General features: G+C 46.5%; 2 protein-coding genes across 6 annotated transcripts in view; one reads left to right on the top strand and one right to left on the bottom strand.

Moving 5' to 3' along the window:
- Window positions 1-7006, top strand: part of renbp (renin binding protein) — an 8502-nt gene extending 1496 nt beyond the window's left edge. Inside the window, exons 3-11 of the mRNA XM_062541794.1 lie at window positions 552-627; window positions 1045-1120; window positions 1684-1862; window positions 2937-3161; window positions 3360-3441; window positions 4467-4642; window positions 5153-5284; window positions 5686-5773; window positions 6126-7006. Of these exons, the coding sequence (XP_062397778.1) occupies window positions 552-627; window positions 1045-1120; window positions 1684-1862; window positions 2937-3161; window positions 3360-3441; window positions 4467-4642; window positions 5153-5284; window positions 5686-5773; window positions 6126-6202 (1111 nt within the window). The 3' untranslated portion in view covers window positions 6203-7006. The remainder of the gene's footprint in view (window positions 1-551; window positions 628-1044; window positions 1121-1683; window positions 1863-2936; window positions 3162-3359; window positions 3442-4466; window positions 4643-5152; window positions 5285-5685; window positions 5774-6125) is intronic.
- Window positions 7007-7694: 688 nt separating this feature from the next.
- kdm5c (lysine demethylase 5C) overlaps window positions 7695-26438 on the bottom strand; it is a 29602-nt gene continuing 10858 nt past the window's right edge. For all 5 annotated transcript variants that reach the window (XM_062541799.1, XM_062541798.1, XM_062541797.1 and 2 more), the window contains 20 exons: window positions 25800-25958; window positions 24821-24940; window positions 24280-24438; window positions 23644-23825; window positions 23013-23175; window positions 22237-22356; window positions 21794-21988; window positions 20976-21157; window positions 20605-20729; window positions 20291-20438; window positions 20009-20093; window positions 14976-15382; window positions 13894-14032; window positions 12911-13090; window positions 12069-12188; window positions 10949-11845; window positions 10487-10538; window positions 9700-9899; window positions 9376-9522; window positions 7695-9178 (listed from right to left, as the gene is read on the bottom strand). In XM_062541799.1, coding sequence (XP_062397783.1) covers window positions 9170-9178; window positions 9376-9522; window positions 9700-9899; window positions 10487-10538; window positions 10949-11845; window positions 12069-12188; window positions 12911-13090; window positions 13894-14032; window positions 14976-15382; window positions 20009-20093; window positions 20291-20438; window positions 20605-20729; window positions 20976-21157; window positions 21794-21988; window positions 22237-22356; window positions 23013-23175; window positions 23644-23825; window positions 24280-24438; window positions 24821-24940; window positions 25800-25958 — 3789 coding nt within the window. In that variant the 3' untranslated portion in view covers window positions 7695-9169. The remainder of the gene's footprint in view (window positions 9179-9375; window positions 9523-9699; window positions 9900-10486; window positions 10539-10948; window positions 11846-12068; window positions 12189-12910; window positions 13091-13893; window positions 14033-14975; window positions 15383-20008; window positions 20094-20290; window positions 20439-20604; window positions 20730-20975; window positions 21158-21793; window positions 21989-22236; window positions 22357-23012; window positions 23176-23643; window positions 23826-24279; window positions 24439-24820; window positions 24941-25799; window positions 25959-26438) is intronic.

Raw genomic sequence — 26438 nt, forward strand, 5'->3', positions numbered from 1 at the left:
TGGTGATGCAGTTTGCAAACTAGTTAGCAACTAGCAAATGCCTTCTGGTTGATGCATATGTGGCCTCTGGTAATTCACAGTTAGGTCACTTGTGCAATGGCAGAACGCCATCACACCCTGTGATTGTTGAGAATTTCTCCCGGTTTCGAAAGAGGACCTCACTGGGCTTTGATTTATTGCCTTTGTGCAATTTCCTGCACACCAGTAGTTTAAAGTTTTTAATCTATGCAGACTGGTGTCTTTGAAAGGGAGAAATGGTCACTAACAGGTGCCTTCAAAATCTATTTGTCCTCTGTTTTGATCCAGCATGACTATAAAAAAAAAAAGGATTCAGGAAGTATCAAATAGGTCAAGCTTTTGAAAACTGCAGCAGTAAGCGCTTTCTAGGACATGTACGGCTAGTAAGCGCTTTCTGTCCAGTGTGTGCCAAAGGCCCTTTAATTGGCGCTCTCTGTCAGGAAAACTGTCAGTGTTTGCTGCTGAGGTAATAAATGTTCAAGTCCCTCGTTCCGTGTGATGACCCAGTGCCATGTTGTCTGCTTGCTCTGCAGTGGATATTTCACCTGTATTGGGAAAGATGGGAAAGTCTATGATGAGCTGAAGTACGTGTGGCTCCAAGGGAGACAGGTAAAGTCTAAGGCCTCAGCACATCGACTCAAATCACACTGCACTCACTCTTGTTTGGTCCTGTAGTTTCCATGTGTTTACCATTAGCTCAATGAGCCTTGTTCTCATCTATCTAATGTGACTAGCCTGCCCCTCCGCTCAGGACAGACCATGTAAACAACAGGAAGTGTGGAACATTTGTTCCACAACATCTTGACCTTGGGTCCTCATGTGTGGACTAAGCTAAGGGACATATCTGGATCTTCCCCTAAACATTTTGTGTGATTGATAAATCTATTATTCTGTTCTCAGTAGCATGCATTCTCTATATCACCCCCTAGTGGTCGAACCGTGCACAACCGGGCTGTAAAGCAGAGGTCCCCTTGACTTCTAAGTAAAGTTATTACTTTTGAGATGAGCTCCAGTTTTGTGTTACAGGTGTGGATGTACTGTAGGCTGTACCGCACTATGGAGAGATTTCGTAGGCCGGAGATACTTGAAGCTGCCAAAGCAGGTGTGTGTGTGTGTGTGTGTGTGTGTCCTGTTTGTGAGATAAAAGTCCTAGGACAATATGTTGAAGCAAAAGCTTTATAGCTGAATAAAACAGTCCAACCTTGTGAGGTGGATTATGATATTCAGATGAGTTTCCAGTTGAACCAAGAAGAGTGTAAAAGTTATTGATTTACCACTGAATGGATTAGTAGCTCCTAATTTCATCATGACTCGGAGACACTGCAATGTAATGAGTTCTTGCTTTCACTGACTCTGATGTGATAAGGAAATGGTGATTCACTTGGTTGCCATGACACTGATGAAAACTCCTTAAAGACACCAGCAGCAAACTCCTTAAAGGTGTTTTGGTGTGGATGTAGCACATTTGGGAAATTGATCATGTGGATGTAGAATATTCTTTACACAAAATGATCTAGGCTCAGATTTACTTAGCTTAGTGGCAACACAAATCCCCTGTGCTCCGATTTACTCAGTGCCAACAACACAGCTATATTCGGTCATGGCACTGCTGTGTGTTTGGTGTCACAGGTTCTCATTTAGTAATGACCGCACGTGTGTTCCCAGGTGGGGCTTTCCTGCAGCGGTTCGCCCGTGTCCCTTCCTCGGGCAGCCCGGGGAAGTGTGCCTTCTGCCTGACCCGTGACGGCCGCGCCGTGAAGGTGCAGAGGACCATCTTCAGCGAGTGCTTCTACATCATGGCTATGGACGAGCTCGCCAGGGTCACAGGGGACCAGGGCATGCAGGTAGAGTCTCAAGGAGGGGTTCAAAACAAAGATTCAAAACGAGATGAGCTGCAGTGTTCCAAAACCTTGCAACTGCGACTAGATACAGTAATGTGAATGCTTTGTGATGGCATGCAACAGCTGGCAACAATGTGCAACATTTAATTCACGCCACTGCAACTCCTTCTGCAACGGTTTCGTGTCGTCTCGGATCTTTGGATCTTTGGGCAAAACAAATCAGCAGCATTTTGTTCTGACCACTTGTTAACAACTGGAACGCATTCAAGTCAGTTATTACATGGATGTGACATCAATTCCGAGTTACGAGTTACGCTTACGAGATACCTGGAACGCAGCATCAGACCCATGATGGATGGCTGCTTTCTCGGCCAACTAGACATAAATGGGCACCAGCCTCTGGAACTAGTTCAGACTACTCTGTTTAAGGGAGACATATATTTCAATAATCCCCCAAGGTGACTTGGTTTAAGTTGCAAAAGAATAAGATAATTTGCACACCAGATAGCTTGTCACAAACAAACAAAAACCAAACAAACAAAAAAAAAACTGTGAATGGTGGTTACTTCTTTTGGACACTCTTGTACTAGATCCTGCACACATCCAGTTTTGGCCTGGGTTATGTGTGGCCTTTCCACATGGTGACCTGGTTTCAGTTTCAGTCAACGAAATGTCAGTGACATATGCTTTAGTCAAAATGTCACAAGGATAAAGTACCGCAACACTTATCTCACTCCTTTCTAAACAGCCCTGTTCAGAACTGCAGTTTTGGGTACCTGTTAATCTTGTGGTAATGATTCAGTTTCAGCACAGAACCAAGCACCCCTGAGTTACATGTGTGAATGTCTCTGGTCTGTTTTGTCAGACATACAGCAGATGATGCAGTATGTCTGTCAACAGTCAATTTGCAAATCAGTAACTGGCTTGAGTGATTCTGTTCAGTTTAGTTTGAGGTGAAAGGAAGATGATGGATCTGTTAAACAAACGTTTTGAAACCAGTAACCCAAGACGAGCCCTCTGTTTCTTGAGTCCTGAGTCACTGGCGTCAGCCGTTCTGATTCCATGTCTTGCTCTCAGTCAGACGCCGAGAAGATGATGGACCAGCTGGTGCACTGGGTGAGGGTGGACCCGTCGGGTCTGGGTCGGCCACAGATGCCCGGCGACCCGCCCGTCAACAGCATGGCAGTGCCCATGATGCTCCTGTGCCTGGTGAACCAGCTGAGCGAGGGCCGACCGGCGACAGCGCAGAAGTACAGCGAGGTGGGCGACTGGAGCGTCCAGCAGATCCTGCAGCACGTCCAGGTAAATGAGTACAAGCAAACAAGCTCACAAAAGACAAACAAGCTATAAAGGAGACCGAAATCTGTTGGAAAATAAACAGAAACAAACAAGTAAACAAGAGCTAAACAAACTTTTAAGGAGACCAAAATCGTAAATGGTGTGTCATAAAGTCAGAGATAGAATGTAATAACTATTTGGCCATCTTTTATTTGTGTACAGAGAGATGGAACAGCCATTTTGGAAAACGTCTCTCCTGAAGGAAAAGAGCTGCCAGGTTGCTCGGGGCGACTGCAAAACCCAGGTGCTAAAATCAAAATATTTAATAACAACACCAGTCTGTATTTACAGTATATGCCACCCTCTCACACACCAAGCTCAGCTCAAATACCCTGTGGAGAGAGGAATGGAATGTCTGTGCAGGTAGTGGGTAAGATGAAAGTGAGTAATAAATGTAAGAGATGGGGGAAAAAAACAAGCACAAGATTTCTGTTCTCACAGTATGTGTTTCGCCTGCCTGCCGTGTCAGATGTTCACACCTCTGTTGTTGGCACTGGGAAATAATTACCTGTGGGAAATCAGTGGTGTGTGTGTGAGAGTGTGTGTGTGTGTGTGTGAGAGTGTGTGTGTGTGTGTGTGTGTGAGAGTGTGTGTGTGTGAGTGTGTGTGTGAGTCGCTGTCACTGAGGTGTGGGTAATGATGTGACCATGGGGACCAGTGCCAGAGGTAAATTAGGCATCTGCGAGTGACAGCTGGCTCACTTAGCTTAATGGGCTCCTAAATATAAACATGTATTAGCACAGGGGAGATGGCTGCCGGGAGGCCTAGGGAGAGGTTGGAGCTGCATTTTATGGCATTATGAATTAACCAGAATACTTGATTTAATATTGTTACTTAAAATAGCTGTTAATACCTGCTTCTTAATGAACTACTACTTTAAGAGTTAATGTTTTGGAATTGCATGTTGCTAGTTTGTTATTAAGTTGTTAACAGAAAATGATTTAGTAGAAAGTCATGTTATTGTCTTACAATTTAGTAAATTCTATACAGATATACACATACAGAAGACAACAAAAGACCTCAAGACAGACATTAACAAACATTAATCAACATTAAAAAAGGAAAAAGAAACATGCATGTCCTTATTTGAAGTGCATACAAGTGTTGTTTCCCTTGTGCTGCTGCTGAATCCTCATAGCTGAAGAAGTTTAGCAAAATCAATGCATAAACCTCAGTTGATAGTCGGGAAATTCCGGTATACGCGTGACATTCACATTCCCCTTGTTCTGCTGCTGACGCCTCCCTTCCTGTCGCCGCTGTGCTGTGCAGGCCATGCTCTGGAGGCAGGCTGGTTCCTGCTTCAGTACGCTCAGGAGCGGAGCGACAAGCAGCTGCAGAGGACGGCCGTGGACAAGTTCATGGAGGTGCCCTTCCTGTCCGGCTGGGACAAGGAGCACGGCGGCCTCTTCTACTTCCTGGATGTGGACGGCTACTGTCCCACTCAGGTGACAGGGCATCAGTGAACATCAGACATGTCGACAGTATACAGTCTATGTGTCGACATAATTTTCTTTCAGTCTACACCACATGCATCCAGTGTTTTTGCCATTGCACCCTCCACATATCATTTAGGATTGCTAATATTTGTAGTACACTTCATGTTAGAGAACACTTAATGCAGTTTGGTGTGAGTGTGCTGTGTAAATAAAGCAGCAACACAATAACAATAATGGAACTATTAAAACATTACATAACACCCTGAATGGCTTGCTGCACACAGAGGAAGGCCATAAAGATGAGGGAAACAGAATTACTGGTGCAGTTTTAAAAAGGGTACGACAAAAGGAGTATAATATGATGTACCAGAGTCTATATAAACCCTGATTAATAGGGATGTAATGATACACTCAAGTGACTATTAAGCTGACAATGCCTTTTCCTTTATGTATATGCGTGTGCATGTGTGTGTGTGTGTGTGTGTGTGTGTGTGTGTGTATGTGTGTGTGTGAGTGCAGCTTGAGTGGAATATGAAGTTATGGTGGCCGCACTGTGAGGCTCTGATTGCCTACCTGATGGCGTACACACACTCCAGCGAGTCGGCTCTTCTGGGGCGCTTTAGTCAGGTCTACGACTACACCTTCTCCCATGTGAGTACACACACACACACACACACACACACACACACACACACACACACAGAACCCATCACTTACAATCACACTTACAAGGGTGCCTATGTAGCCTAACTAGAGGGGCAGACGGGGTTATCCGTCACAGTTGTGTCGGGGTTACCTGGAACAGCAAAAGCACAGTGCTTATCTCTGTTGCCTTTTTGGCTTTATTATCTTAACATCACAATGGTATATTGGCATCTTTCGTATACATATCTTTAATGTGTAGCTACATGTAGATCTCTGGACATACTTTTCTTCTGTGGGTTACTGTGTTTGGTTTCTGCACATACTGTATATATCCACAAGACTACAATTGATCAAATCCCACTCTTTTTGCTGCTGCTCTTGACTGTGTGTGTGCTCTTTGTGAGAAGTTCTCAGATCCAGAGCATGGCGAGTGGTTTGGCTATCTCAGTCAGGACGGCAGTGTGGCGCTTGACTTCAAAGGAGGGCCCTTTAAAGGTGAGTTGTCCAGGTTATCGTAGCTTTATAGTGTGATTATGATCTTTACAAAAGCGATTTAGTTTTTATTAAGTCCTTTTTGCAAAAATGCCATGCCTTTATACACACACCTCATTTGGTTGTAGGAGAGAAACGCTATATCCTGCTGATGAAAAATACCGTAGAACTATCATAATTAAAGAAAATAGAATTTTGTAAATGTTAATATAATACTCATTTGTCATGTTCAGTGATCACCCATGCTGAATACACTAGTGATGGTATCTGCTTGGACGTGGGTGGCACCCATAGACATATTGATAGAAAAGTAGCTACAAAATGAACCCTGAAAATGTCAACATGTCTGTCGTAGGGTTCTTCCATGTTCCTCGATGTCTGTACATGTGTGAGAGGCTGCTGGACAGTCTTCTAGAGAGACGGCAGGACTGACGCTCCGGGGTCGTCCGTCTCCTACGCAGCACTCCACTGCACCAGTGATTTCATTATTTTTTATTCATTTGGGTTTTTTTTTGGTATAATACTGTGACCTAATGTTTACTCATGCAATGCACAGACAGATGACACATGCCAGGACTGCACTTGAACTTTTGGAAGAAAAAGGGAAAATTGTGAATTTCAGATGCTATGGTAGCAGCACCCATAATCAGAGATACAGCTAAACTGCACAGGGGCAACCCACTAATGACATAACACGTCAGGCAACTCAAAATATGCTCACACTCTTTACATTTTTCCCGACTGACTTTTTACAGTTTGTGTAAAATTAGACAAACAATCAAAATAATCTTTTCTTTTTTTCTAAATAAATGTTTGTGGAGCTACAAGCATTTATTGATCACAAAAACTTGCTGCACAGGTGTCATGGTAATAGTGGTATGCTGGTTTATACAACCTCCGGTGTTGTTTTACTCAGGCATCCATCTTGGATACAATTCTCTAAAGGGTCACTGCCTTAATTAATCTAATTATGTTGTAATTAATTGTTTCATTGTCTGTGTAGTTGGTCTTAAGGGTCATAATGGGTCCAGCACTAATTAGAAGAGTATTATGTCTGTACTTATGTCTGACTGTACAACTTTGTTCATCATCTATTATCAGAATCACATATCTCTGGATGTGGGTAATAAGAACTCTATCACTAAAGCAGTTGACAGAAACTGCATCCATTTTTACTTTTCTCTGTATCTTTTACCATTGTTTTTTTTTTTTTGACAATAAAGTTGAAACACTTGACTTGTGACTGTATGCTATGGTGATTATCTGGCCAGCAGCCAGAACGATCGGATCCACCTCCTCTGCTGAAGCTATGCTTGCTGCTGTTTGTTGTTCTGGTGGATGAGGTCTTGACTTAGTGAAGTTCATAGCACATGGCCACCTCATCAGCCCCCACTGTAAACTGGCTTGACTCATTCGTTTTACTTTTTATATCAAGCTGGCGTGTGGCTGCCATGCATGAGTAATCTACTGTACATGGGTGGTGGTTGAGGTGTACCACTCATGAATGATCTACATAGGGGCCAGCCGTAGCCTACTGGTGAGGGCTTCGGGCTTGTCACCAAAGAGTTGCCGGTTCGCCCGAGGGAAGTGGTGGAGCACTTGACCACCTCAGCTGAAGTGCCCTTGAGCAATGCACCCAGCCCCTCACTGCTCCCCGAGGCCCGCGCACCACTGCACCACTGCTCCGGGCTAGTGTGCACTTCACCTCCCTGTGTGTGTTCATGCAGAGGAATAAATGCAGAGACCATATTCCTTATTCCTTGTGTCCTCTCTTCACTGCTGAGGCACATTGGGTGCCAAGTACAGCACCATCTAAATGTGATTTATATAGTGTGTGTAAATATATTTAGTATAGAAAAGTTATAAATTCTTCCAAATTTCCAGAATTAGAGACAATGATCAAAATGAGACTACGAGACAGTAATTCCTAAAACAAGTCTAATTTTTTTATTTTCCTAACAAGAGTGAAAAGAAACAAAAAGGCAACATTGAAATGAAAATGTTTATACACAAACTCACGACAACTGCGTGTCTGCAATATCAATACCAGTAATAATAATAATAATAATAATAATATAATATAGTCATTATAACCCAGGGACCAAATAAAATGAGGAGAATGTGAGTCACAGTCAAGATTTTATACACAGGGGAGTTTCTGAAGAGGGAGAGAGAGAGCGAGAGATGGAGGCATAGACAGAAGAGGAATAAAAAAGTGCAAGGAAATAAAGGAGGAAAATATCAGTTTTAGAGAAACAAGAAATCTCATATTAGAGTCAAATGAGCAGGAGAGAGAGAGAGAGAGAGAGAGAGAGAGAGAGAAAGAAAGAGAGAGAGAGAGAGAGAGAGAGAGAGACGGAAAGAATGAGTGAAATAAAGCGAACCAAAGGATGAAAAAGAAGAAAATGAGAACTATTTTGGGAAAGTAGCACCAAAAACATAAAATTCCTGTTTTCACACTTCCCAAAATATTCTACTGCTCTTTTTTTTATTTTTATTAAATTCAAGATACATCTTCTCCTCTTCAACAGCCTCTATAAACATGAGACTCCAGACGAGAAACGAAAATACACACTTTTTCATTGTGTCGCCATCCCTCCGGGTCTGTATACACGTGTGTTTCTGTGTGTGTGTGTGTGAGTGTGTGTTTGTGTCTGTGAGCGAGAGAGAGTGTGTGTGTGTGTACACGTCTTCCAGACCCTCGATAAAAACAAATACAAACGAGAGCTGGAGCTGTTTGTCTTCTCCTCCGAAACACAAGTGTTCTAGAACACAGCTTGGAACACTGAAGAGAACACGGCGCACTGACCGACTCAGTGCAGGCTGACCTCAGGGCCTTTAATCCCCATAATCCTCACAGAGCAGAGGCAGACCAAGGCGCATAGACATGGCCTACGCACCCACAGACAGACAGAGATGCAGTGTGGGAGGGGGGAGGAAGAGGGGGGGGGGGGGGGGGTGAGAGACAGAGAGAGAGAGACAGATAAAGAGAGAGACAGATGGAGAGGGAGACAGAGAGCGAGAGAGAGAGACAGAGAGGGAGACAGGTTGGTGGAGTGTGGTTGGGCAAAAGGAAGGAGGGGAATAAAGAATAAACCAGAGGAGTGTCTAATGCAGGACTTCATGGAGACATAAACATTCAAAAGAAAAAAAAAATAATCTTAACTTAAATACAGATACATGTTTGTGTGTGCATGTGTGTGTGTTTATGTGTAACATGAGTGTGATAGCTTAAGAAGTGGAGATGGAGAAGTGTGTGTCCTGCATGAAATCCTCTCGGTTGTGTGCGTGTGTGTGTGCGTGCGCGTGTGTGTGTGTAGGGGCCCAGAGGAACTCTTCTCCTGTCCTGTCGAGTGCTCCACTGCCCTCAAAACCGCCCTCAGAGCACACAGCCACACATCACAGAATCTGAGTGAGAGAGAGAGGAAGAGAGAGGAAATAAGATAAGGCTTTATTGGCAAAACCATTAACACATTTTGTTTGTTTATGACCTTAAGAGACCTCAGAGTGTCTACTAAAAGGGAAGAGCTAGATGGTGTGTGTGTGTGTGTGTGTGTGTGTGTGTGTCCTCTGGGTGTGTTGTTGCGAGCGTGTGCGCATCTCACCTCTGGGTGTGTCAGGGTGTGTGTGTTGCTGAGCGGGCGAGTCTTCTTCGTCTCTGAGAGGCCGTTCTCTCCCCGCTGGCTCTTCCTCTTCCTCTTGTCCTTTGTCTTCCCACTGCGACCTAAACTCCTCTGGCCCTGGAGCTCAATCTGACACACACACACACAGAGTTATTAAAGAGTTAAGTGCAGCGGGAAACCACCTCTTCCCCTTTATGGTGACAATAAAAATCACACTACCGTTCACAGAACTATTCACTGTGCAATGATGGGGATCACACAAATGAATCTGTGTGTGCGTCTGTGTGTGTGTGTGTTCCCTCTCACCTGTAGGAGTGTGTGTAGTTCATGCCGTGGGGGTTTGCTGGCGGCCTGCAGAACCGTGTGGATGGTGTGTGTCTGGTCCAGGGTGACCTCCAGCAGGTCTCCCTCCAGCCGGAGCTCCTCCAGCTGGGTACGGGTGCTGGACGACAGCTCGATCACCGGACCCTCCAGATGGCCCACCATAGGGATCAGAGACTCCACACCTACACACACACACACACACACACACAATCACATTAGCTTCATTAAAAAAAAAAAAAAAGCTAAATAAAAAGCAACACAAACTCAACTACCATAACAGTCAGTTTGTTCCCCAAAATGCTAGATGTTGCATCAGCTCTAGTAATGGCATTTAGCCTAATTAAACCCACTAAAATAGAACACTGGTACGCCAAATGAGATAGAACTGTAGAACTCCCTCCATCAGGCATTCTACCCCACAGCACGTTCAAGCGCAACAAAAGCAGCCAATTCCCCATGTTTTCTCCATGGGCACGGCAGTCCTGAACCTCCTGCTGTAGAGCAGCATGTCAACCACAAGAATGAGAAGCCTTCCCCTTGAGCTCAGACACAGAGCGTGGCTTTCAGCAGCTGGTACATTCTTAAAGAAAATAAAGAGGAGTTGCCAGCCAGAGTTCATGTTTTTGTGGCAATGGCATCTGCATATTATTTTTCCCCCCCTGTTACCTTCTTGCACGATATCGCAACAAATGGAGTGGGTAAAGAGAGACTTTGTTGAGGTCTAAAAGGGTCCGTTAAGGAGGCAGGACATAGTACATAGAGCTCTTACCTGTGATTTTGTGTGATGTTGCCTTCTTCTTAATGCCGTTCTCACAGCCATTCTGCACAAATACACAAATGACGTCCATTACGTACAAATCACTGACACTGGGAAAAGGCACACGACTACACCTTGCTCTAGGGTACAACGGTGGAGGCCGGGAATTGAACCTACAACTATAACACAGGCTACTTCATGGCTACTACGCTACCACAGCCCACGTAGCTGATTCCTCTGTTCCAGGGCCACAGTGAGCTAACTGCAGGGTGGTGTACAGTGAACTAAGCAACTCTAGGTTACATGCCCTGCTCAGGGGCAGATCAGTGGTACTACAGAAAATCAGTGCAACTCAGATCTCCAGTCACTGCATAAGACACTAGCGTATCTGAAAGTGTCGTTTCCTGATGCTATTTCCATTCTCACATATGACCCTACCAAACTCCTCTCTCCTCCTCTGCCCCTCCTTCTTACCGTCTTACTGGCCTTCTGGGGCGAGTTCTTGTCCTCCGTGAGGTCAATCACGCCGTCCTCCCCTTCCCCTCCCTCCGAGTCCGACAGCACGATCACGTCGCTCCCCTTCTTGCCCCCCTTCTCCTTGTCCTTCTCCTCGTCGTCCTCGTCCTCCTCTTCTCCTCCTCCTCCCCTCTGCCGCCGCTCCTCCCCGCCGTGGCCCTCCTCCTCCTTCCTCTCCCCGTCGGCGGCGGCGGCGTCCTGCCTGTGCCAGAGCTCCTGCAGCCTGCTCAGCGCCCCCCGCAGCTCGGAGGTCTCCAGCGCGCGCTTGGCGCGGCCCTGCCAGGTGATGGCGCGCTCGGTGAGGCACTGGAGCGCCTCGCCCTCGGGCAGCCGCACCGGCAGCTTCTGCAGCGCCACCAGCAGCGCCAGGATGGTCTCCAGGCGCGGGCGGCGCGAGCGCTGGCACCGCGGGCACAGGAAGCGCGTGTCCCACTCCCACCAGCAGAGGGGGCTGCGGGCGGCCGCCGGCGGCGAGAGCGGCGAGGGGAACGGCACGCAGCCGCCGTGGAACCAGTCTCTGCACAGGTGGCAGCGCTGCAGCGGGGGGCGGGCCGGCGCGCCGCACACACACACCGATTGGCCGGGGGACGAGTCCGTCGGGCCCACGCCGTTGCTGCCGCCGTCGCCGCCGCCTCCCCGGCTGTGTCCGTTCTGGTGAGGTGGCGGGAGAGAGTCCTCCGACGAGGAAGAGGAGGAGGAAGAGAGGGGTGTGTCCTGTGTGTCCATGCTGTCACTCCACCTCCTCTCCACCTTCTCATTGGCCGTTTTGTCCAGACCGGGCTTGGCCAGGTTGAGCTGCTGTAACCGTAGCAACGCCTCCTTCTCTTGCCGCTCGCCCTCTTTGAAAGCTTGGACCTGCCGGAACGGAACACAGTGTCAGCTTTCCTCTCTGACCCTGTACTATTTTTACATCGTTTTCATTGATGGATTATGTAAATCATTAAAAGAAATAAATCATTAATATGAAGAGAGACTAAACAAACACTCCATGTTGTTGTAAACAAAGTGCACCGAGGCTAAAGGCCAACGAAACCGGAGGCACGAGTGTTGGTGTTACAGAGGAAGTGAGGCGACTCACGATGGCTCCGGGGTCTCGGAGGTCCTGCGCCGTGAGGCCCAGTACGTCGGCCTCTCGGTCAGAGCGCTCAGAGGAGCCCGTCCCCTTTGGTTTCCTCTTCTCCACACAAGGACACAACACCTGATACCAGACAGACAGACAGACAGACAGACAGACAGACAGACAGACAGACAGACAGACAGACAGACAGACAGACAGACAGACAGACAGACAGAGCAAAGGAGAAGTGTAAGTGGGGGCTGTTGCAACAGTGTAAGGCTAAAGGTCGGGTTGTGGAAGGGAGACTGTTCGGATGAGCAGGACACTCGTAGTGCTCACTCAGGGGGGGCTGGTGCACCCACATGCCTCCTGCCTCGTTTAAGCACTACTAGAGTTTCTGCTGCATCAGCATGTCTCCCTCAGTTTAACACCTGATACAGCGTTACGGGTGTGAAGTGCCTGAATGGATCTGCAGAAGTCCCCCCCCCCCACCTAATCTCCCCCTTCTGCGTACACCCTTACACCAAACAAAGTCAATCAACCTGTTCAGCTCATCTACCTCATGTGCAATTTAATCTCATATTTACAATATTGCTATTAATACATCATCATTGCACTGAACTGCACTATATTTGCACTTGTACTCAGTCTATACTGACATTGCACCATTCCCACCCTCTTATTATACTGCATCTTGCTTGTGCCTGTTGAGGTGTCCAGGACCATCTTTTGATGTTTTACTTGTTTGAGTGTTGCACTTTGAGAGCAAAGATGAACTGGAGTCAATTTCTTGTTTGTTTACGCAATCCTGGCCAATAAAGCCGATTGTGATGGTGATTGTGACTGTGGCTGTGAGTGTGTACCTCCAGCAGGCTGTGCTGGCTGCTCTTCTTCAGGAAGGTCTTGGTGGCCTTGTCCCTCCAGGAGTGGGCGGCCGCCACCTGCAGCTCCAGCTGCCGCAGCTCCTCCATGTGCACCGGCAGGTCTCGGCCAATCGCCACCAGACCCTCCAGGTCGTCCAGACACGGGTAGTGCTCACCGTTCTACCGAGGGGAGGGGGGGGAGAGAGATGAATATGGAGCGAGTGAGAAAGGGATAGAGAGGCAGGAGAAGAAGAATGGATGGACATGGAAAGATATGAAGGGAAAGTAAGAGAGAAAGTAGGTCTTATTGTTTGCCAAAGATGATCTATGTAGCAGAAAAAAAAGCATTCGTTCTTTTTAAGGTCATCTGATAGTACGGCATTGTGTCGATATGAATCTGCTATGCCTATGTTCCGACGGACAAGTGTTAAAACGCAGATAATAAAACTAATAACTGCAAACCGATGACATGCCATGAAAGGACACTCCTTTTCACCTTGTACAATAATACATAATCCTATTACACAACCCTTACAGGGAGCCAGCCAATAGCCATGTCTGTTGTGCCAGCCTCTAAGCCTCTGTCCAGTTCACGTCACGTCACAGGGTGCTACTAGGGTGCCAGGCAGGGCTAATGCTAAGTGGAGAGTTTGTGCCTTTGCTGCTGGTGTTTACCAACATCCTCATCACTCCCAGCAATCTTTAACCACACTACGTGACGTGCTTAGAATGGGTTGCAACATTGCCACATTTTCTTTAATTAACCATCAATATCCTGGTCTGCTGCTCTTAGCAACAGAACCGAAGAAGTGTAGATATATACTGTATATACATATACATATATGCATCAGTATCTGTCATTGTGTGTGTGCATGTGTGAGTCTGTATGTGTCTTGCATGGGTGTAAGTCAATGTTTTTGTCTTTTGAAAGTGTGTGTGTGTGTGTGTGTGTGTGTGTGTGTGTGTGTGTGTGTGTGTGTTACCTGTATCTCCTCCAGGTCCGTGACCCAGGCCTTGGCTCTGCTCAGGCAGCCCTGTAGGGACAGGATGTTGGGCAGCTGCACAGGGATGAGCTGGGCCTCGTTCACTATGGCCTCCAGCGTAGAGAGGGGGTGCTTCTGCCTACAGACGCACAACAGGGCACATTAATACACCAAACCAACCAACAAACAAACACCTTCATAAACACATCTATTATCAAAACCACATGTGCGGTTAAAAGGTAGTGTTTCAAAGCTGCGTAACTTCAGGCTTTGAAAAAAAAAGAGTTCTAACTGATTTGACTCAAGATCGACTAAAGAGGAAATGCAAGTTGAGGTTAAGAGGCAGTGACAGAAGAAGGAGAGGACCTAAATGACGAGATCAATTTCTAGTTCCTGCATGAGGGCGCAGAAGAGGTTGTGTGCATGAGAACATCGGACATGACTGAGGAGCGCTGTTGTTTTGTTTAGCGCTGCTTCATACTGTGTGTTATTTCGGCCACAGTCAGGAGGAACCGAGAAGTTCACGGCTGAGGAAACAGCTGAGAGGAAGTGTGTGTGTGTGTGTGTGTGTGTGTGTGTGCAGTGTAGCGGAGCATTAAGCCAGTCAGGCCTTATTGAGTCAAGACCAGAGAAGAGAACACACCCTTACGCAACCCACAGATCAAATGCTTGGAGTGACCGTGTGGGGAAAAGAGTGGTTTGGGTTTAAGCACACTAGGAGAACCTGTGCTGGTCTGGTGCATTGGTCTTATACTACACAGAAACACTCAAATATGATCAGGACAAGGCTGCCTTTTGGGCAGTGTGTGTGTGTGTGTGTGTGTGTACACTGTGCATTTGTGTGGGCTTCAGCTAGGATTTCTTCTTGCCAGTCTGATGTCCAGATAGAATTAATTTAAACGGACAAATGTTAAAAAAATTACAAGGTCAGCAGCAGGAAAAGTTCCGGTAGTAGATATAAGGACATATGAATTCAGACAGCACAGCAAAAAAAAAACCCTGACGTAAAAGGTCTGTGAACGTTGCGGAAATACACGTCTGAAAATGGCTCATGTGTGTGTGTCCATGTCCACTCCACGCACCTGTGCTCCAGGCAGATCTGCGCCTTCTCCTCCCAGCGCTCGGCGATGGTCAGCAGCTCCTGCAGCTCTGCCATGGCCGTCTCCACCTGCGCGCTCTGGGGCACGTTGCAGCCGGCCTCCATCAGCGCCCGCAGCACCTCCAGCGACACCTCGGCCGCCGCCGCCGTCCCTCCTCCGCCCCCCTGGGGCCCCAGCGTGCGCCGCACCTCGCCCAGCCAGCGGCCCTGGCCCTGGAGGCCCCGCAGCGTGGCGCACGCCGGAGGCTCCACGGCCAGCGCGGCCCCTTCCTCCTGCAGCAGGCGCAGCTCCTCGGCCGCCGGAGGGGGGTCCTGGCTCCACTCGGCCCCGCCCGCGCTCACCAGCGCCTGGGCACGCGACTCGAACTCCTCCACCGTCCGCAGCACCGCCTGGAGGAAGGAGAGAGAGAGAGAGGAGGAGGAGGAGGAAGAGAGGAGTAGGAGGAAGAGAGTAGGAGGAGGAGGAGGAGGAGGAGGAGGAGGAGGAGGAGGAAGAGAGAGGAGGAGGGGAGGAGGAGGAGGAGGAGGAGGAGGAGGAGGAGAGGAGGAAGAGAGTAGGAGGAGGAGGAGGAGGAGAGAGGAGGAGAAGGAGAGCGCAGGAGAGTGTGTTAGCTGCCATGACAGAGATCCAGTCTCTTCACAGAGGATGTGGACGTTGGGGCATTATATTATTAGTCAAGGCACTGGTTTGTGGTGTAACCAGAGACTTTCTGATGAGGGCACACAGCACTCATAGTGTAGGAGCCAAATTGCCCCATGAATTACAAAACACTCCTAGTTTGCTTTTTGCTGACTCTTTGTGAGGAGCTTTTATTTTGACATGGTCTCAGGCTGCCAGGTCACCTGTTCACCTGTCAAAATGGCGTCTTCCATGTGGTCTTAGTCAGTCTTAAGGCTGGCTTACATTGCACGATTTTGGTCTGTTTTAACAGTCGGCGACTAAATTTCCAAAATCGGGCGGAAATCTTGGCAGTTGTACTAGAATCTCGGCGCGCTCCCGTCATCTAAATCGTTTAGTGTAAGGTGCCAATCTTAGCGGTTTTAAGTCCGTCGGAGTCAGTCTTTTTCTAGTTTTGCCGTTACGACAATATCAAACATGTTTGATATTATCGGAAGTCTTTTCAGTCGTGGCTCATGCAAATAGTGACGTGAACATTAAAGACCAATCGTGACCTAGCTCCAACACGAAACAGGAAAGGGCAAAATAGGCAACAGCTGTAGCTTATATGATTTTTTGTTATTTCATTTCATATAAATTATTAGTCTAATTATTCTACGTGACAGAACAGCTCTATATCTGTTAGGGATGTCACACATGAAACAATGCTGCAGAAACGCGAAAAAATGACTTTGATATGAGTAGGCTATCACGTGAGTTCCTGTTGATGATGACGTGTAGCCTAGTGCACGATGGAAATAATTTGAAGGAATCTAGCAGCAGTCTTGTAAATAGTGACCACAGTCTTTGCAAAATCCTAATCTGAGACTGGCCTGTGACTAGTCTGTGACTAAAAACTCAATGAATTGTCTTTAGATGTGAGAGGGTCTGAGACTGTAGTCTTTCAAAAATCTTTTCCAAATCTTTGCAAAGTCTGGCAATGTAAGGTAGGCTTTAGTTAGACAATGGAAAGATGCTGTAGACAAACAGTTTTTTACCGCTTAAACGCTTAACGCTTACACTTAATTGCTAGAAACTTTGTCACCTTATAGCTTAAACTTTGGACATTCAAGAACCCTTTTTGGAATATCTTTTTGATACTTTTTCTGGACTTTTATTGGATTATTGCTACCTTCCCCCCTGCTGCCTGCATGCCTCCCTTTCCCTGTCCTCTGGCCTGCTTGTCTGCCTGCCCTCTTGCCTGCCTTCCTGCCTGCCTGCCGGTCTACTACCTTGCCTACCATCTCGATGACTCGCATGCCCTCTCCCTGCTATCATACAAACCAAGTAAGCGCGTAACACTAACAGCATCTACACTGGACTTTTGAACATTGTTTTGGACCAAACACATAGAATCTCCCATAGAAACGTATGGGTTAGTTCACAACGCAAACATGGCAGTCGTCTACACATAGTCCACCTCTTCCGCCAGCAAATTAACACATTGTGCCAGCATCTTGTGCCAGGTTGGTGTCGGTGGTTGGCGAAGGCTTGTACACATGCAGTTCTGCCCAAAATAGATGCCTGGTGCGTGTCCAAAATGTGTTGCACCAAAGTCCTTTTAGGCAAGTCCCACCATATTGCAACTTAACACATCTGAAGCTCAGGCTCCAGCTAAAGCCTACCTTACACTGACAGACTTTGACAAGATTTGGGAAAGATTCTTGAAAGACTGTAGTCTTTTAACTAATGCCCCTCATTCAAGCTTTACGCAAAAGACTACAATCTTTCAAGAATCTTTCCCAAATCTTGTCCATATCTGTCAGTGTAAGGTAGGCTTAAGGCAACGTGTCTGAAGAGTCTTGCTGGACGAATATGTACGCAATGGGACACTTTTTGGGAGCCACGGTGTGGAGTGTGGAGTCAGACTTATGTGAAGGGGTGAAGTCTTTGACAGGATGAATTAAATGTGTGAGATAGTAGTAATTGGCTGTGCAATTTTCCTAGGTGCTGCACGTGGGGTTTGTAGATGTATTTTGGGGGGGAAACGTTTTCACAAGCACTTATTGTATACGTTTTAGATGTTTGGGACTGATGGGTAATGGGTCATTCCGTGTCAAATCACCCAGTGCCGGAAAGTGACCCTCTCCGAAAAAATCTGAAATAAATCACAGGTGTTTGTAGACTAGACCTATGCACAAATCTGAAATAGTATACCTGGATCACTAATGGTTTAAAATCTACAGGCCTTTGAAGCTTAAAGTCATTTTAAGCATTGTGGTGAACAGTCCTTTTTGGTCAACTTGCAACGTTATTGGTTCTTTTGGTATTTCACACACATCAGTGAAACTATGTGAATGGAAGCACATTTTCCTGTTGAATTAAGAAATCTAATCAGATGAGACGTGTCTTGTGTAATTTCCCCTCTGCAAAGCTCTGAAAATGGCTATAAATTCATTATTTGAAAAGACATCATCACTTTTGAAGGCTTCTCATTCGAAAGGTATGTGCCACAAATTTCATCAGGTTTTTTTCCCACTCATATATGGACTATAAGGTCATGTCCATGCATCAACTTTGGTTGTAATCGTTGTCATATTGTCAGAGCATTTTGTTTTAATTGGGCTTGATTTTCAAAAAGCCCATTTTCGTCCTATCATTTCACCATGTGGACAGTTAACAGGATTTTTTTTAATTTTACCATATCACATTCTGTATGTGAGGATCATCTGTCCAAAATTTGGGCTTGTTGCTGAGTTTCTTTATTGGAGATATGATTTTTGGAAAATATTCTCTATAAATCCACTGAACTTGCATTGGATCTGCAGTACCACTTTGCACCACATGGGATGCTCTTTTAGTACAATGGAAGTCAATGGAAGAGTAAGAGATTCACTTGTTTGCTGCACATATCCAATCTAAACACACATTTTATGGTTCATAGTTGAATTGCTCCAAGTAATGATTGCAACATGAACAACATACTACTCATAAATAAATCTTATTTAGCTAAATAAACTGATCAAGCTAAATATACACACATAAGACTGACTGATCATACATGCAGCAAGAGGATTTAGCTTGCCATCTTTGTAACAGTTTTCTACACCACCATAGAAGTTGGAAAATGAAAGTCATGAACATATTCAAGAAAAAAGGGGTTTCAAGAATTCAGTGCATTATCAGATGCAGAAAAAGCGTCAGATGCAGTTTAGAGCAGATATTTCACTTGATGAAGATGACCATGCATGTTTCCATCACATAAAAGTTTTAATCAAAAGGTATGAGGGCTCAAAACGCTATTGCCTGGATCCAAGACGCATTCATGAAAAGGAGATAACTCATCAAGTATCTTGTATGTATGATGACCAGTCAGTCTTATGTGTGTATAATTTGCTTGATCCGCTTATTTTCTCTAAATAAGATTTATTTATGAGTAGTATGTTGTTCATGTTGCAATAATTACTTGGAGAAATTCAACTATGAACCATAAAATGTGTGTTTAGATTGGATATGTGCAGCAAACAAGTGAATCTCTTACTCTTCCATTGACTTCCATTGTATTAAAAGAGCACCCCATGTGGTGCAAAGTGGTACTGCAGATCCAATGCAAGTTCAGTGGATTTATAGAGAATATTTTCCAAAAATCATATCTCCAATAAAGAAACTCAGCAACAAGCCCACATTTTGGACAGATGATCCTCACATACAGAATGTGATATGGTAAAATTTAAAAAAATCCTGTTAACTGTCCACATGGTGAAATGATAGGACGAAAATGGGCTTTTTGAAAATCAAGCCCAATTAAAACAAAATGCTCTGACAATATGACAACGATTACAACCAAAGTTGATGCATGGACATGACCTTATAGTCCATATATGAGTGGGAAAAAACCTGATGAAATTTGTGGCACATACCTTTCGAATGAGAAGCCTTCAAAAGTGATGATGTCTTTTCACATAATGAATTTATAGCCATTTTCAGAGCTTTGCAGAGGGGAAATTACACAAGACACGTCTCATCTGATTAGATTTCTTAATTCAACAGGAAAATGTGCTTCCATTCACATAGTTTCACTGATGTGTGTGAAATACCAAAAGAACCAATAACGTTGCAAGTTGACCAAAAAGGATTGTTCACCACAATGCTTAAAATGACTTGAAGCTTCAAAGGGCTGCAGTTTTTAAACCATTAGTGATCCAGACATACTATTTAAGATTTGTGCATAGGTCTAGGCTACAAACACCTGTGATTTATTTCAGATTTTTTTGGAGAGGGTCACTTTCCAAATTGGCTGAAATTGGGTGATTTGACACGGAATGACCCTAATGTAGTTTTCACATGTTTGTGAAGAAGTGGGGATTGATGGGTTGAATCATGTAGTTTGTTGGGTTATGCAGTTTAAGGGGACTCACCTGCACCTCCTCCCGCTGGCTTATGACACACGGCAGATTCTGCATCCTCTCCACCAGACTCTTCAGCTCCTGAAAAGTCATCCGCCTGACATACACACACGCACACACACACAACCATTGTAAACTCAATGTTGAGATTCCCCGACACCAGAAGAAAACACACTGTAGTGAAATGACATACTAGCTTGTACTAAGCGTGTGTGTGTGTGTGTCCTCTATGTCAACTGGAATGTTCTCTGTGTGTGTGTGCGTGTGTGTGCGTGTGTGTGTCTGTTCCATTACCTGCTCTGTGTCTTGTTCAGCAGCTCAGTGCTAGTGGTCTGGCACTCCTGCACCGAGCGTAAGACTGTGGTGAGTCGCTGCAAGAGCTCGTTATCTGGAAACTTCCGCTCTGCAGCCTCCTCCTTCAACGCCTCCAGGTCCTGAATACCTGGAACACACGCAGACACACAGGACTTCAGAACCAGACCACTAGAACTTAAGAACCATCAGAAACAATGGCCTAGAATGTCTGAGAGCGACCTTGCATTCCACATCCACATGCCCCACCATACAACACAGCCCGTTGCTAAGCTAATAGATCCTGTGGAGCTTACTTTTTTTACTGCCCTCTTCCTGCTCCAACGCCTCCTTCACGCGATTGGCCCACGAGTCAAACGACTCCGCTCTCACCTTCAGCTTATGCAACATGGCCAACAGCTCATCCAGAGTATACCTATACCTGGGGGTACAGAGAGAGGGGTAGGGAGAAGGAGAGATGGAGAGAGGAGAGAGAGACCGGAGAGGAGGATGGAGTGAATAGAGAGAAGAGGAGGTAGGAAGAGAGACTCAAGTCAATACGTGAAGCCCGAATACAGAAAAGAACCAACAGTTTGTTCATAATGCTTCTAAGTTCTAACTGTGCAAAGACTGTGACTAAATGTACATTCACAGTCTGACACGTCCCCACAGGTGTGAGGTGTGTTACCTGAGGTAGAGTTTGTCGGAGGGGCAACTGCACAGGTCCTGCGTGTGGTAGAGGCAGACGAGGCGCTCGGGGCAGTTGGAGCAGGCCAGAGCCGACAGGAAGCAGGTGGTCTTGCACTTATCACACTGGCGCTCGTCATCTGGAAGCAGCTCAAAGGCCTCCCGCTCCGCCTCCGTGATGCCCTGACACACACACACACACACACACACACACACACACACACACACACACCAAAGGTCAAAGTCACGCCTTCACACCATTTTGCAATGATACTGCAGCCTATAGACGGCTGAAGTTCGCCTACAAAAAGGAACCAAGGCTGCCATCTTTGCCCATATAAGGAGATACTGGTGTTAACTGAAGCTAACCTAGGACAAGTTGCATTGCAAGTTAGCGCTGGGGTGGCAAACTACAAAGTGTGCCGTCTTAACATGTCAAAGATCACAGATCTATATTTACCCTCTACCTTCATCACTCACCTATTCCTCTGGGCTCCTGTACAGGTTCTTCTCCTGGACTACTATGATGACCAACTCGCTCTCTCCACTTCCTTCTCACTCTCCCCTCCAACTCGCTCTCTCCTTCCTTCCTTCCTTTCTTCCTCCCTTCTTACTCATCCATCTCATCCATCTACCGCTTTCCTCTTTGACAATGATGAAAATCTTATTCTTCCCTAAATTAATTTCCCTCTTTCTCACTCACAATCTCAGTCTCTCTCAATCTATCAATCTCTCTCTCTGTCTCTCTCCATCTATCAATCTCTCTCACTCTCTCCATCTCCTTCTACCCCCTACCGTCTTCATCTCTCCATCCCTCACCTGTTCCAGCAGGCCCTTGCGTAGCTTCCTCTCCTCCTGGACGATGATAAACATCTCCCGATGCGTTGCGGCGGCCAGGTTGAGGTCCAGTTTCTCGGGGCAGGCGGCCATCTTGCAGGTGAGCTCCTCGTGGGAGAACACGCAGTAGCGGCGCAGGCGGCGATAGTGCTCGATACAAGAGCGCCCCGCAGGAAGCTGGAACACACACACACACAGCCGATTAGCTCTCCACTTAAGAGCACTAACTGTACTGAATTGCAAAGGACTGCCTCGACCTTTCAACCTCTCGGTGGTTTTCTCAGAGCAGAAACAGAAATGCATTATGCACACGCACTCTCTCACACACACACACACACACACACACACACACACAAAGCCGATAAGCTCTCCACTTAAGAGCACTAACTGCCCCAACATCTCAGTGGTTTTCTCAGAGCCCTCACCCAGTCGGCAGTGCAGAAGTTGACGGCTTCAGCAAAGTTATATCCCTGATTGAAGCCACTGTGGTAGGCCCTGGGGAACGTGATCACAAACTCCCCTGCACACTGGTTGGTGCGTACCACCTGTCAATCAAACACAATACTCAATTATCGACCACAAAAAAGGTTTGGACATCATTTCTGAAGTGTGTCTGTGCATACAGTACATGCATTTTTGTTGGATGTTACCGTAAGAGTGTGTGTATGCATACATGCATTGGTGTTAGTGTAAGATTGTGTGCATATGCATTTGTGTGAATGTAACTGTGTGTTCAGACCAAGAGCGACTTGAGCTTCCAAAATCGCCCAGGACGCCCTGTAAAGGACGCCGTGGGAAGCTGGGAAGCTTTGGCCGCTCCTGGCCGCTCTGACGTAGTAGCATTCTATGTTCGTTGAAAGTCGTTTGGTCGCTGAACCGCGTCATAGCTCATTACCATAAAGTTAAACCACTTTCAACTTTCTCTAGTCGCTCAAGACGCCCAAAACGCGACGCCGACAGATTGGTCGCTGCTGGCAGCTGAGAGAAGCCAGCTTCCATTGAAAATGAATGACTTCCGGAATCTTTGGAAGCTCAAGTCGCCCGCGGTGTGAACACACAGTAAGCGTAAGGAAGAGTGTGTGTGTGCTGACCGGTACTCCGTGGGCCATGAGGATGTTGGGGTTCATGATGGTGACGAGCTGGTGCAGCAGGTCTGTGTGTGTGTGTGTGTGTGTGTGTGTACGTGTGTGTGTGTGCTGACCGGTACTCCGTGGGCCATGAGGATGTTGGGGTTCATGATGGTGACCAGCTGGTGCAGCAGGTCTGGCTGGAACTCAAACAGCTCTGGCGTCAGCTTCTTCATCACCGCCTCCAGCTGCTCCGCCGCAAACGATGGCACGCCGTACCACGTTTTGGGCTCGCCCCTAACACACACACACACACACACACACACACACACACACACACAAAACCGTACTCCGTTAACGCTCATGCATACTCGATTATTTTTTTTATTTATTATTAAACAGTGCTTAAAGCCATTAACCTTGTATCTAACTCATTAATTCATTTTACAGAGTCACAGTTTGTATATGTTCATGATTAATGCTATTATGGCAATTTGCTATTGTTACTATTCTACTCAAATTATTCAGTCTATTTATTTTATTTGCGTTTTTTATGTAGGCTAAACGACCACTTTAAACCGCTAATTTTGATGATAATGTTTACTGTTAATATTGTATATCGCTTTGAACAAAAGCATCTGCCAAGACCCATAACAATGTTGAGGTGAATAAATGGGAGTGTAATGTGTGATTAAGTGTGTGTCCGGCAATAGAGCGTGCAAGCGGACAGGTCAGCGTTTCTACGATGTGTCTGTGTTCTTGTACCAGTGCAGGTAGTTGATGGAGTAGCTCCAGTGATCTTCAATGTGCCAGCAGAAGGCTGAGAACACCATGCCTACGTAGAGCCAGGGCACCTTCATGCCCGAGATATCAGCGTTGATGTGGCATAAGACGGACTGCTCCAGAACGGGCATCACGTTGAGGTTCCAACCACTGCGGGCATACTCCTACACACAGACATCAGAACAGAACATCCTTTAGCTTTATGGAGGGAGGCAACCCCGCAAACTGAGTATGTGTGTATGTGTGTGTGTGTGTGTGTGTGTGTGTGTGTGTGTGTGTGTGAGAGAGAGACAGCAAAACAGACAGAGAGCAAGTTTCTGAGTCTGTATGTGTGTGTGTGTGACAGGGAGCAAGCTACTGAGTTTGTGTGTGTGTGAGTGAAAGACAGAGAGCAAGCTGCTGAGTGCGAGAGAAAGAGAGATAGAGATAGAGAGTTGGTGGAATGTGGTTGGGTAAAAGGAAGAAAGGGAATAAAGAAAATACCAGAGGGGGAGAGAGAGAGAGAGAGAGAGAGAGAGAGAGAGAGAGAGAGAGAGAGAGAAAGAGAGAGAGAGAGAAAGAAAGAAAGAAAGAGAGAGAGACACACAGCTGACCACTGGGGCCATGGAGGGCACCCACCTCCTCCTCTGTGTTGAGGTGTCTCTTGCCGTTGTTGACCGGGAAGCCGCTGCCGAACTCCTTGGAGTGGATGTCGGCGCCGTACTCCACAGTCACGTCCTCCTCAATACTGCTGACCAGGCGCCAGAACTCCTTCTCCACCAGCTCCGTGGGCACCATCTACACACACACAGATAAATATTTACATTTACAACAACACCACAAAGCCTTGTTCAAAAGGAGACCAGCGACTTGTATGCTCTGCAACAGTGTTCTCCTGCCCCATAACCTTTGCATAAAACATGCTTGAGATCATTGCACCATTCTGATATCATTTTATGGCCCTTTTATGACCACACATTTCATCCCACCCTTCTCCATTATTCACACGGGAAATGTTTATCTATCCTAAAAGTGGAAGTGTGTTTGTCATATGTCCCCTGGGCAACAGGCATAATGAGCACAGGGTTGATTTGTGCACTGGGTTGTGACGCCTGGTCCCTTGGTGTGTGTGTGTGTGTGTGTGTGTGCGCGCAGGGGGGTGCTGTGCTTTGATGCTCACATGGACCGGCATGTTGAAGTAGTCCGCTTTGAAGGTGTCCGCCATCTCGCCGAAGCTCTGCAGCGTGTACTCCCGCGTAGCCTGCTCAAAGCCAAATGCCTCCGCTGGACGCTTGCACTCCTGAATGCAGAGAACACACACACACACAAGTTCAAAGCTGAGAAAGTACTCTGTGTTTAGCTACTTTAAATGCCATCCTTCCCTCCCCTCCCACACACACTCCATCAAAGCCAAATGGCTGCACAAAGAGACCAACCATAAACAATTCGCACAGAACTAAACGCAAGCGCCATCTCACACAGACACACACAGAGTAGACACACACACACACACAGACATACACACACAAAGAGGCCACAGACTCACACCTCATCCTCCAACAGGCCAGCTGTCTCGAGGTCTAAACCACTGAGGCTTGAAGCCGTGTACGAATGTGACGACGGCACTAACCCAATGCTGGCACGTGTCCCAACATGGCCAAATGAAACAGTGTGGGTGGGTGTGCGTGCATGAGGCCTTTGATCCACAGAGAGCGCAAGCCGCAAGAAAATGTCGGCTCAGGAAGTTGACACGACCACAAGCACCAACAACAACAAGCCCTTACAAGTTGCGATCTGCTTGAGGTGTCTTCCTGTTAAAAGGCTCCCTTTCTGTGCCACTTGGTCTTGGTCTAGTAGTGAGTTCAGGCTCTGAGCTATGTTGAGCGCCTTGAGATCATTTCAACTGGTTAAGGAGCTGGGCTAGTGTGCAGTAGCCTGAAAGGTTGTTGGTTCAATTCCCCGGCTTCCACCCTTGTGCCCTTGAGCAAGGCACTTGTTGCTCCGGGGACAATTTAATTCCTTGTAATATAGCTGACATATGTAAGTCACTTTGGACCAAAAAGTGTCTGCTAAATGTAATGTAACGTAACTGGTGATATGGAAATAAAACTGAATGAAACGACTCGTTAGATGGATGTCACCGGGAGTGCGAGTCTCACCTCGGCCACACACTTCGGACATCGCCAGTTGCCCTTGGGGGGGTCTGTGAGGGGGGGAAGGAGGCAGAAAGTGTGGTAGTTGTCATCACAACCGTCGCACAGCAACAGCTTCTCGTCGTCGTCGCCACGGCCACACATCCGACACACAAACGAGTCCACCTGAGGGGACGAGAGGAAACGGAGTGAGACGCAAAACATAGACGGAGACTCAAGAGAGAAGGAGAATGAGGGAAGAGAGAAAGACAAGGAAAGAGAATGAGGGAAGAAAATGAGGAGAGAAAGAAGGAAAGACTAAGAATGCAAAGAGAGGGAAATAACAAGAACAAGAACAAGGAAAGAGTGAGAGGGAAAGAGGACGAAAAGAGAGAAAGAGGGAAAGAGAACGAGGAAAGGGAGAGAGAGGGATAGAGAACAAAGGAAGACAGAAAAAGGGATAGAGAAAGAGAACAAGAGAGGATCAAACAAGAGGGAAAGAGAATGAGACAACTGGAGAGGGGCAGCTGATATCAGGAGGGAAGATGTTAAAGCATAAGATGTTAACATAGACAATGATCATGACAGGGAATATGACATAGACAGGGTGACATGTGTATGGGAAATGGTAGGTTTGTGTGTACTTATTTGTGTGCATGGAAAGGT

This window comes from Sardina pilchardus, chromosome 7 (assembly GCF_963854185.1).
Source record: "Sardina pilchardus chromosome 7, fSarPil1.1, whole genome shotgun sequence".
Lineage (NCBI taxonomy): Eukaryota > Metazoa > Chordata > Actinopteri > Clupeiformes > Clupeidae > Sardina > Sardina pilchardus.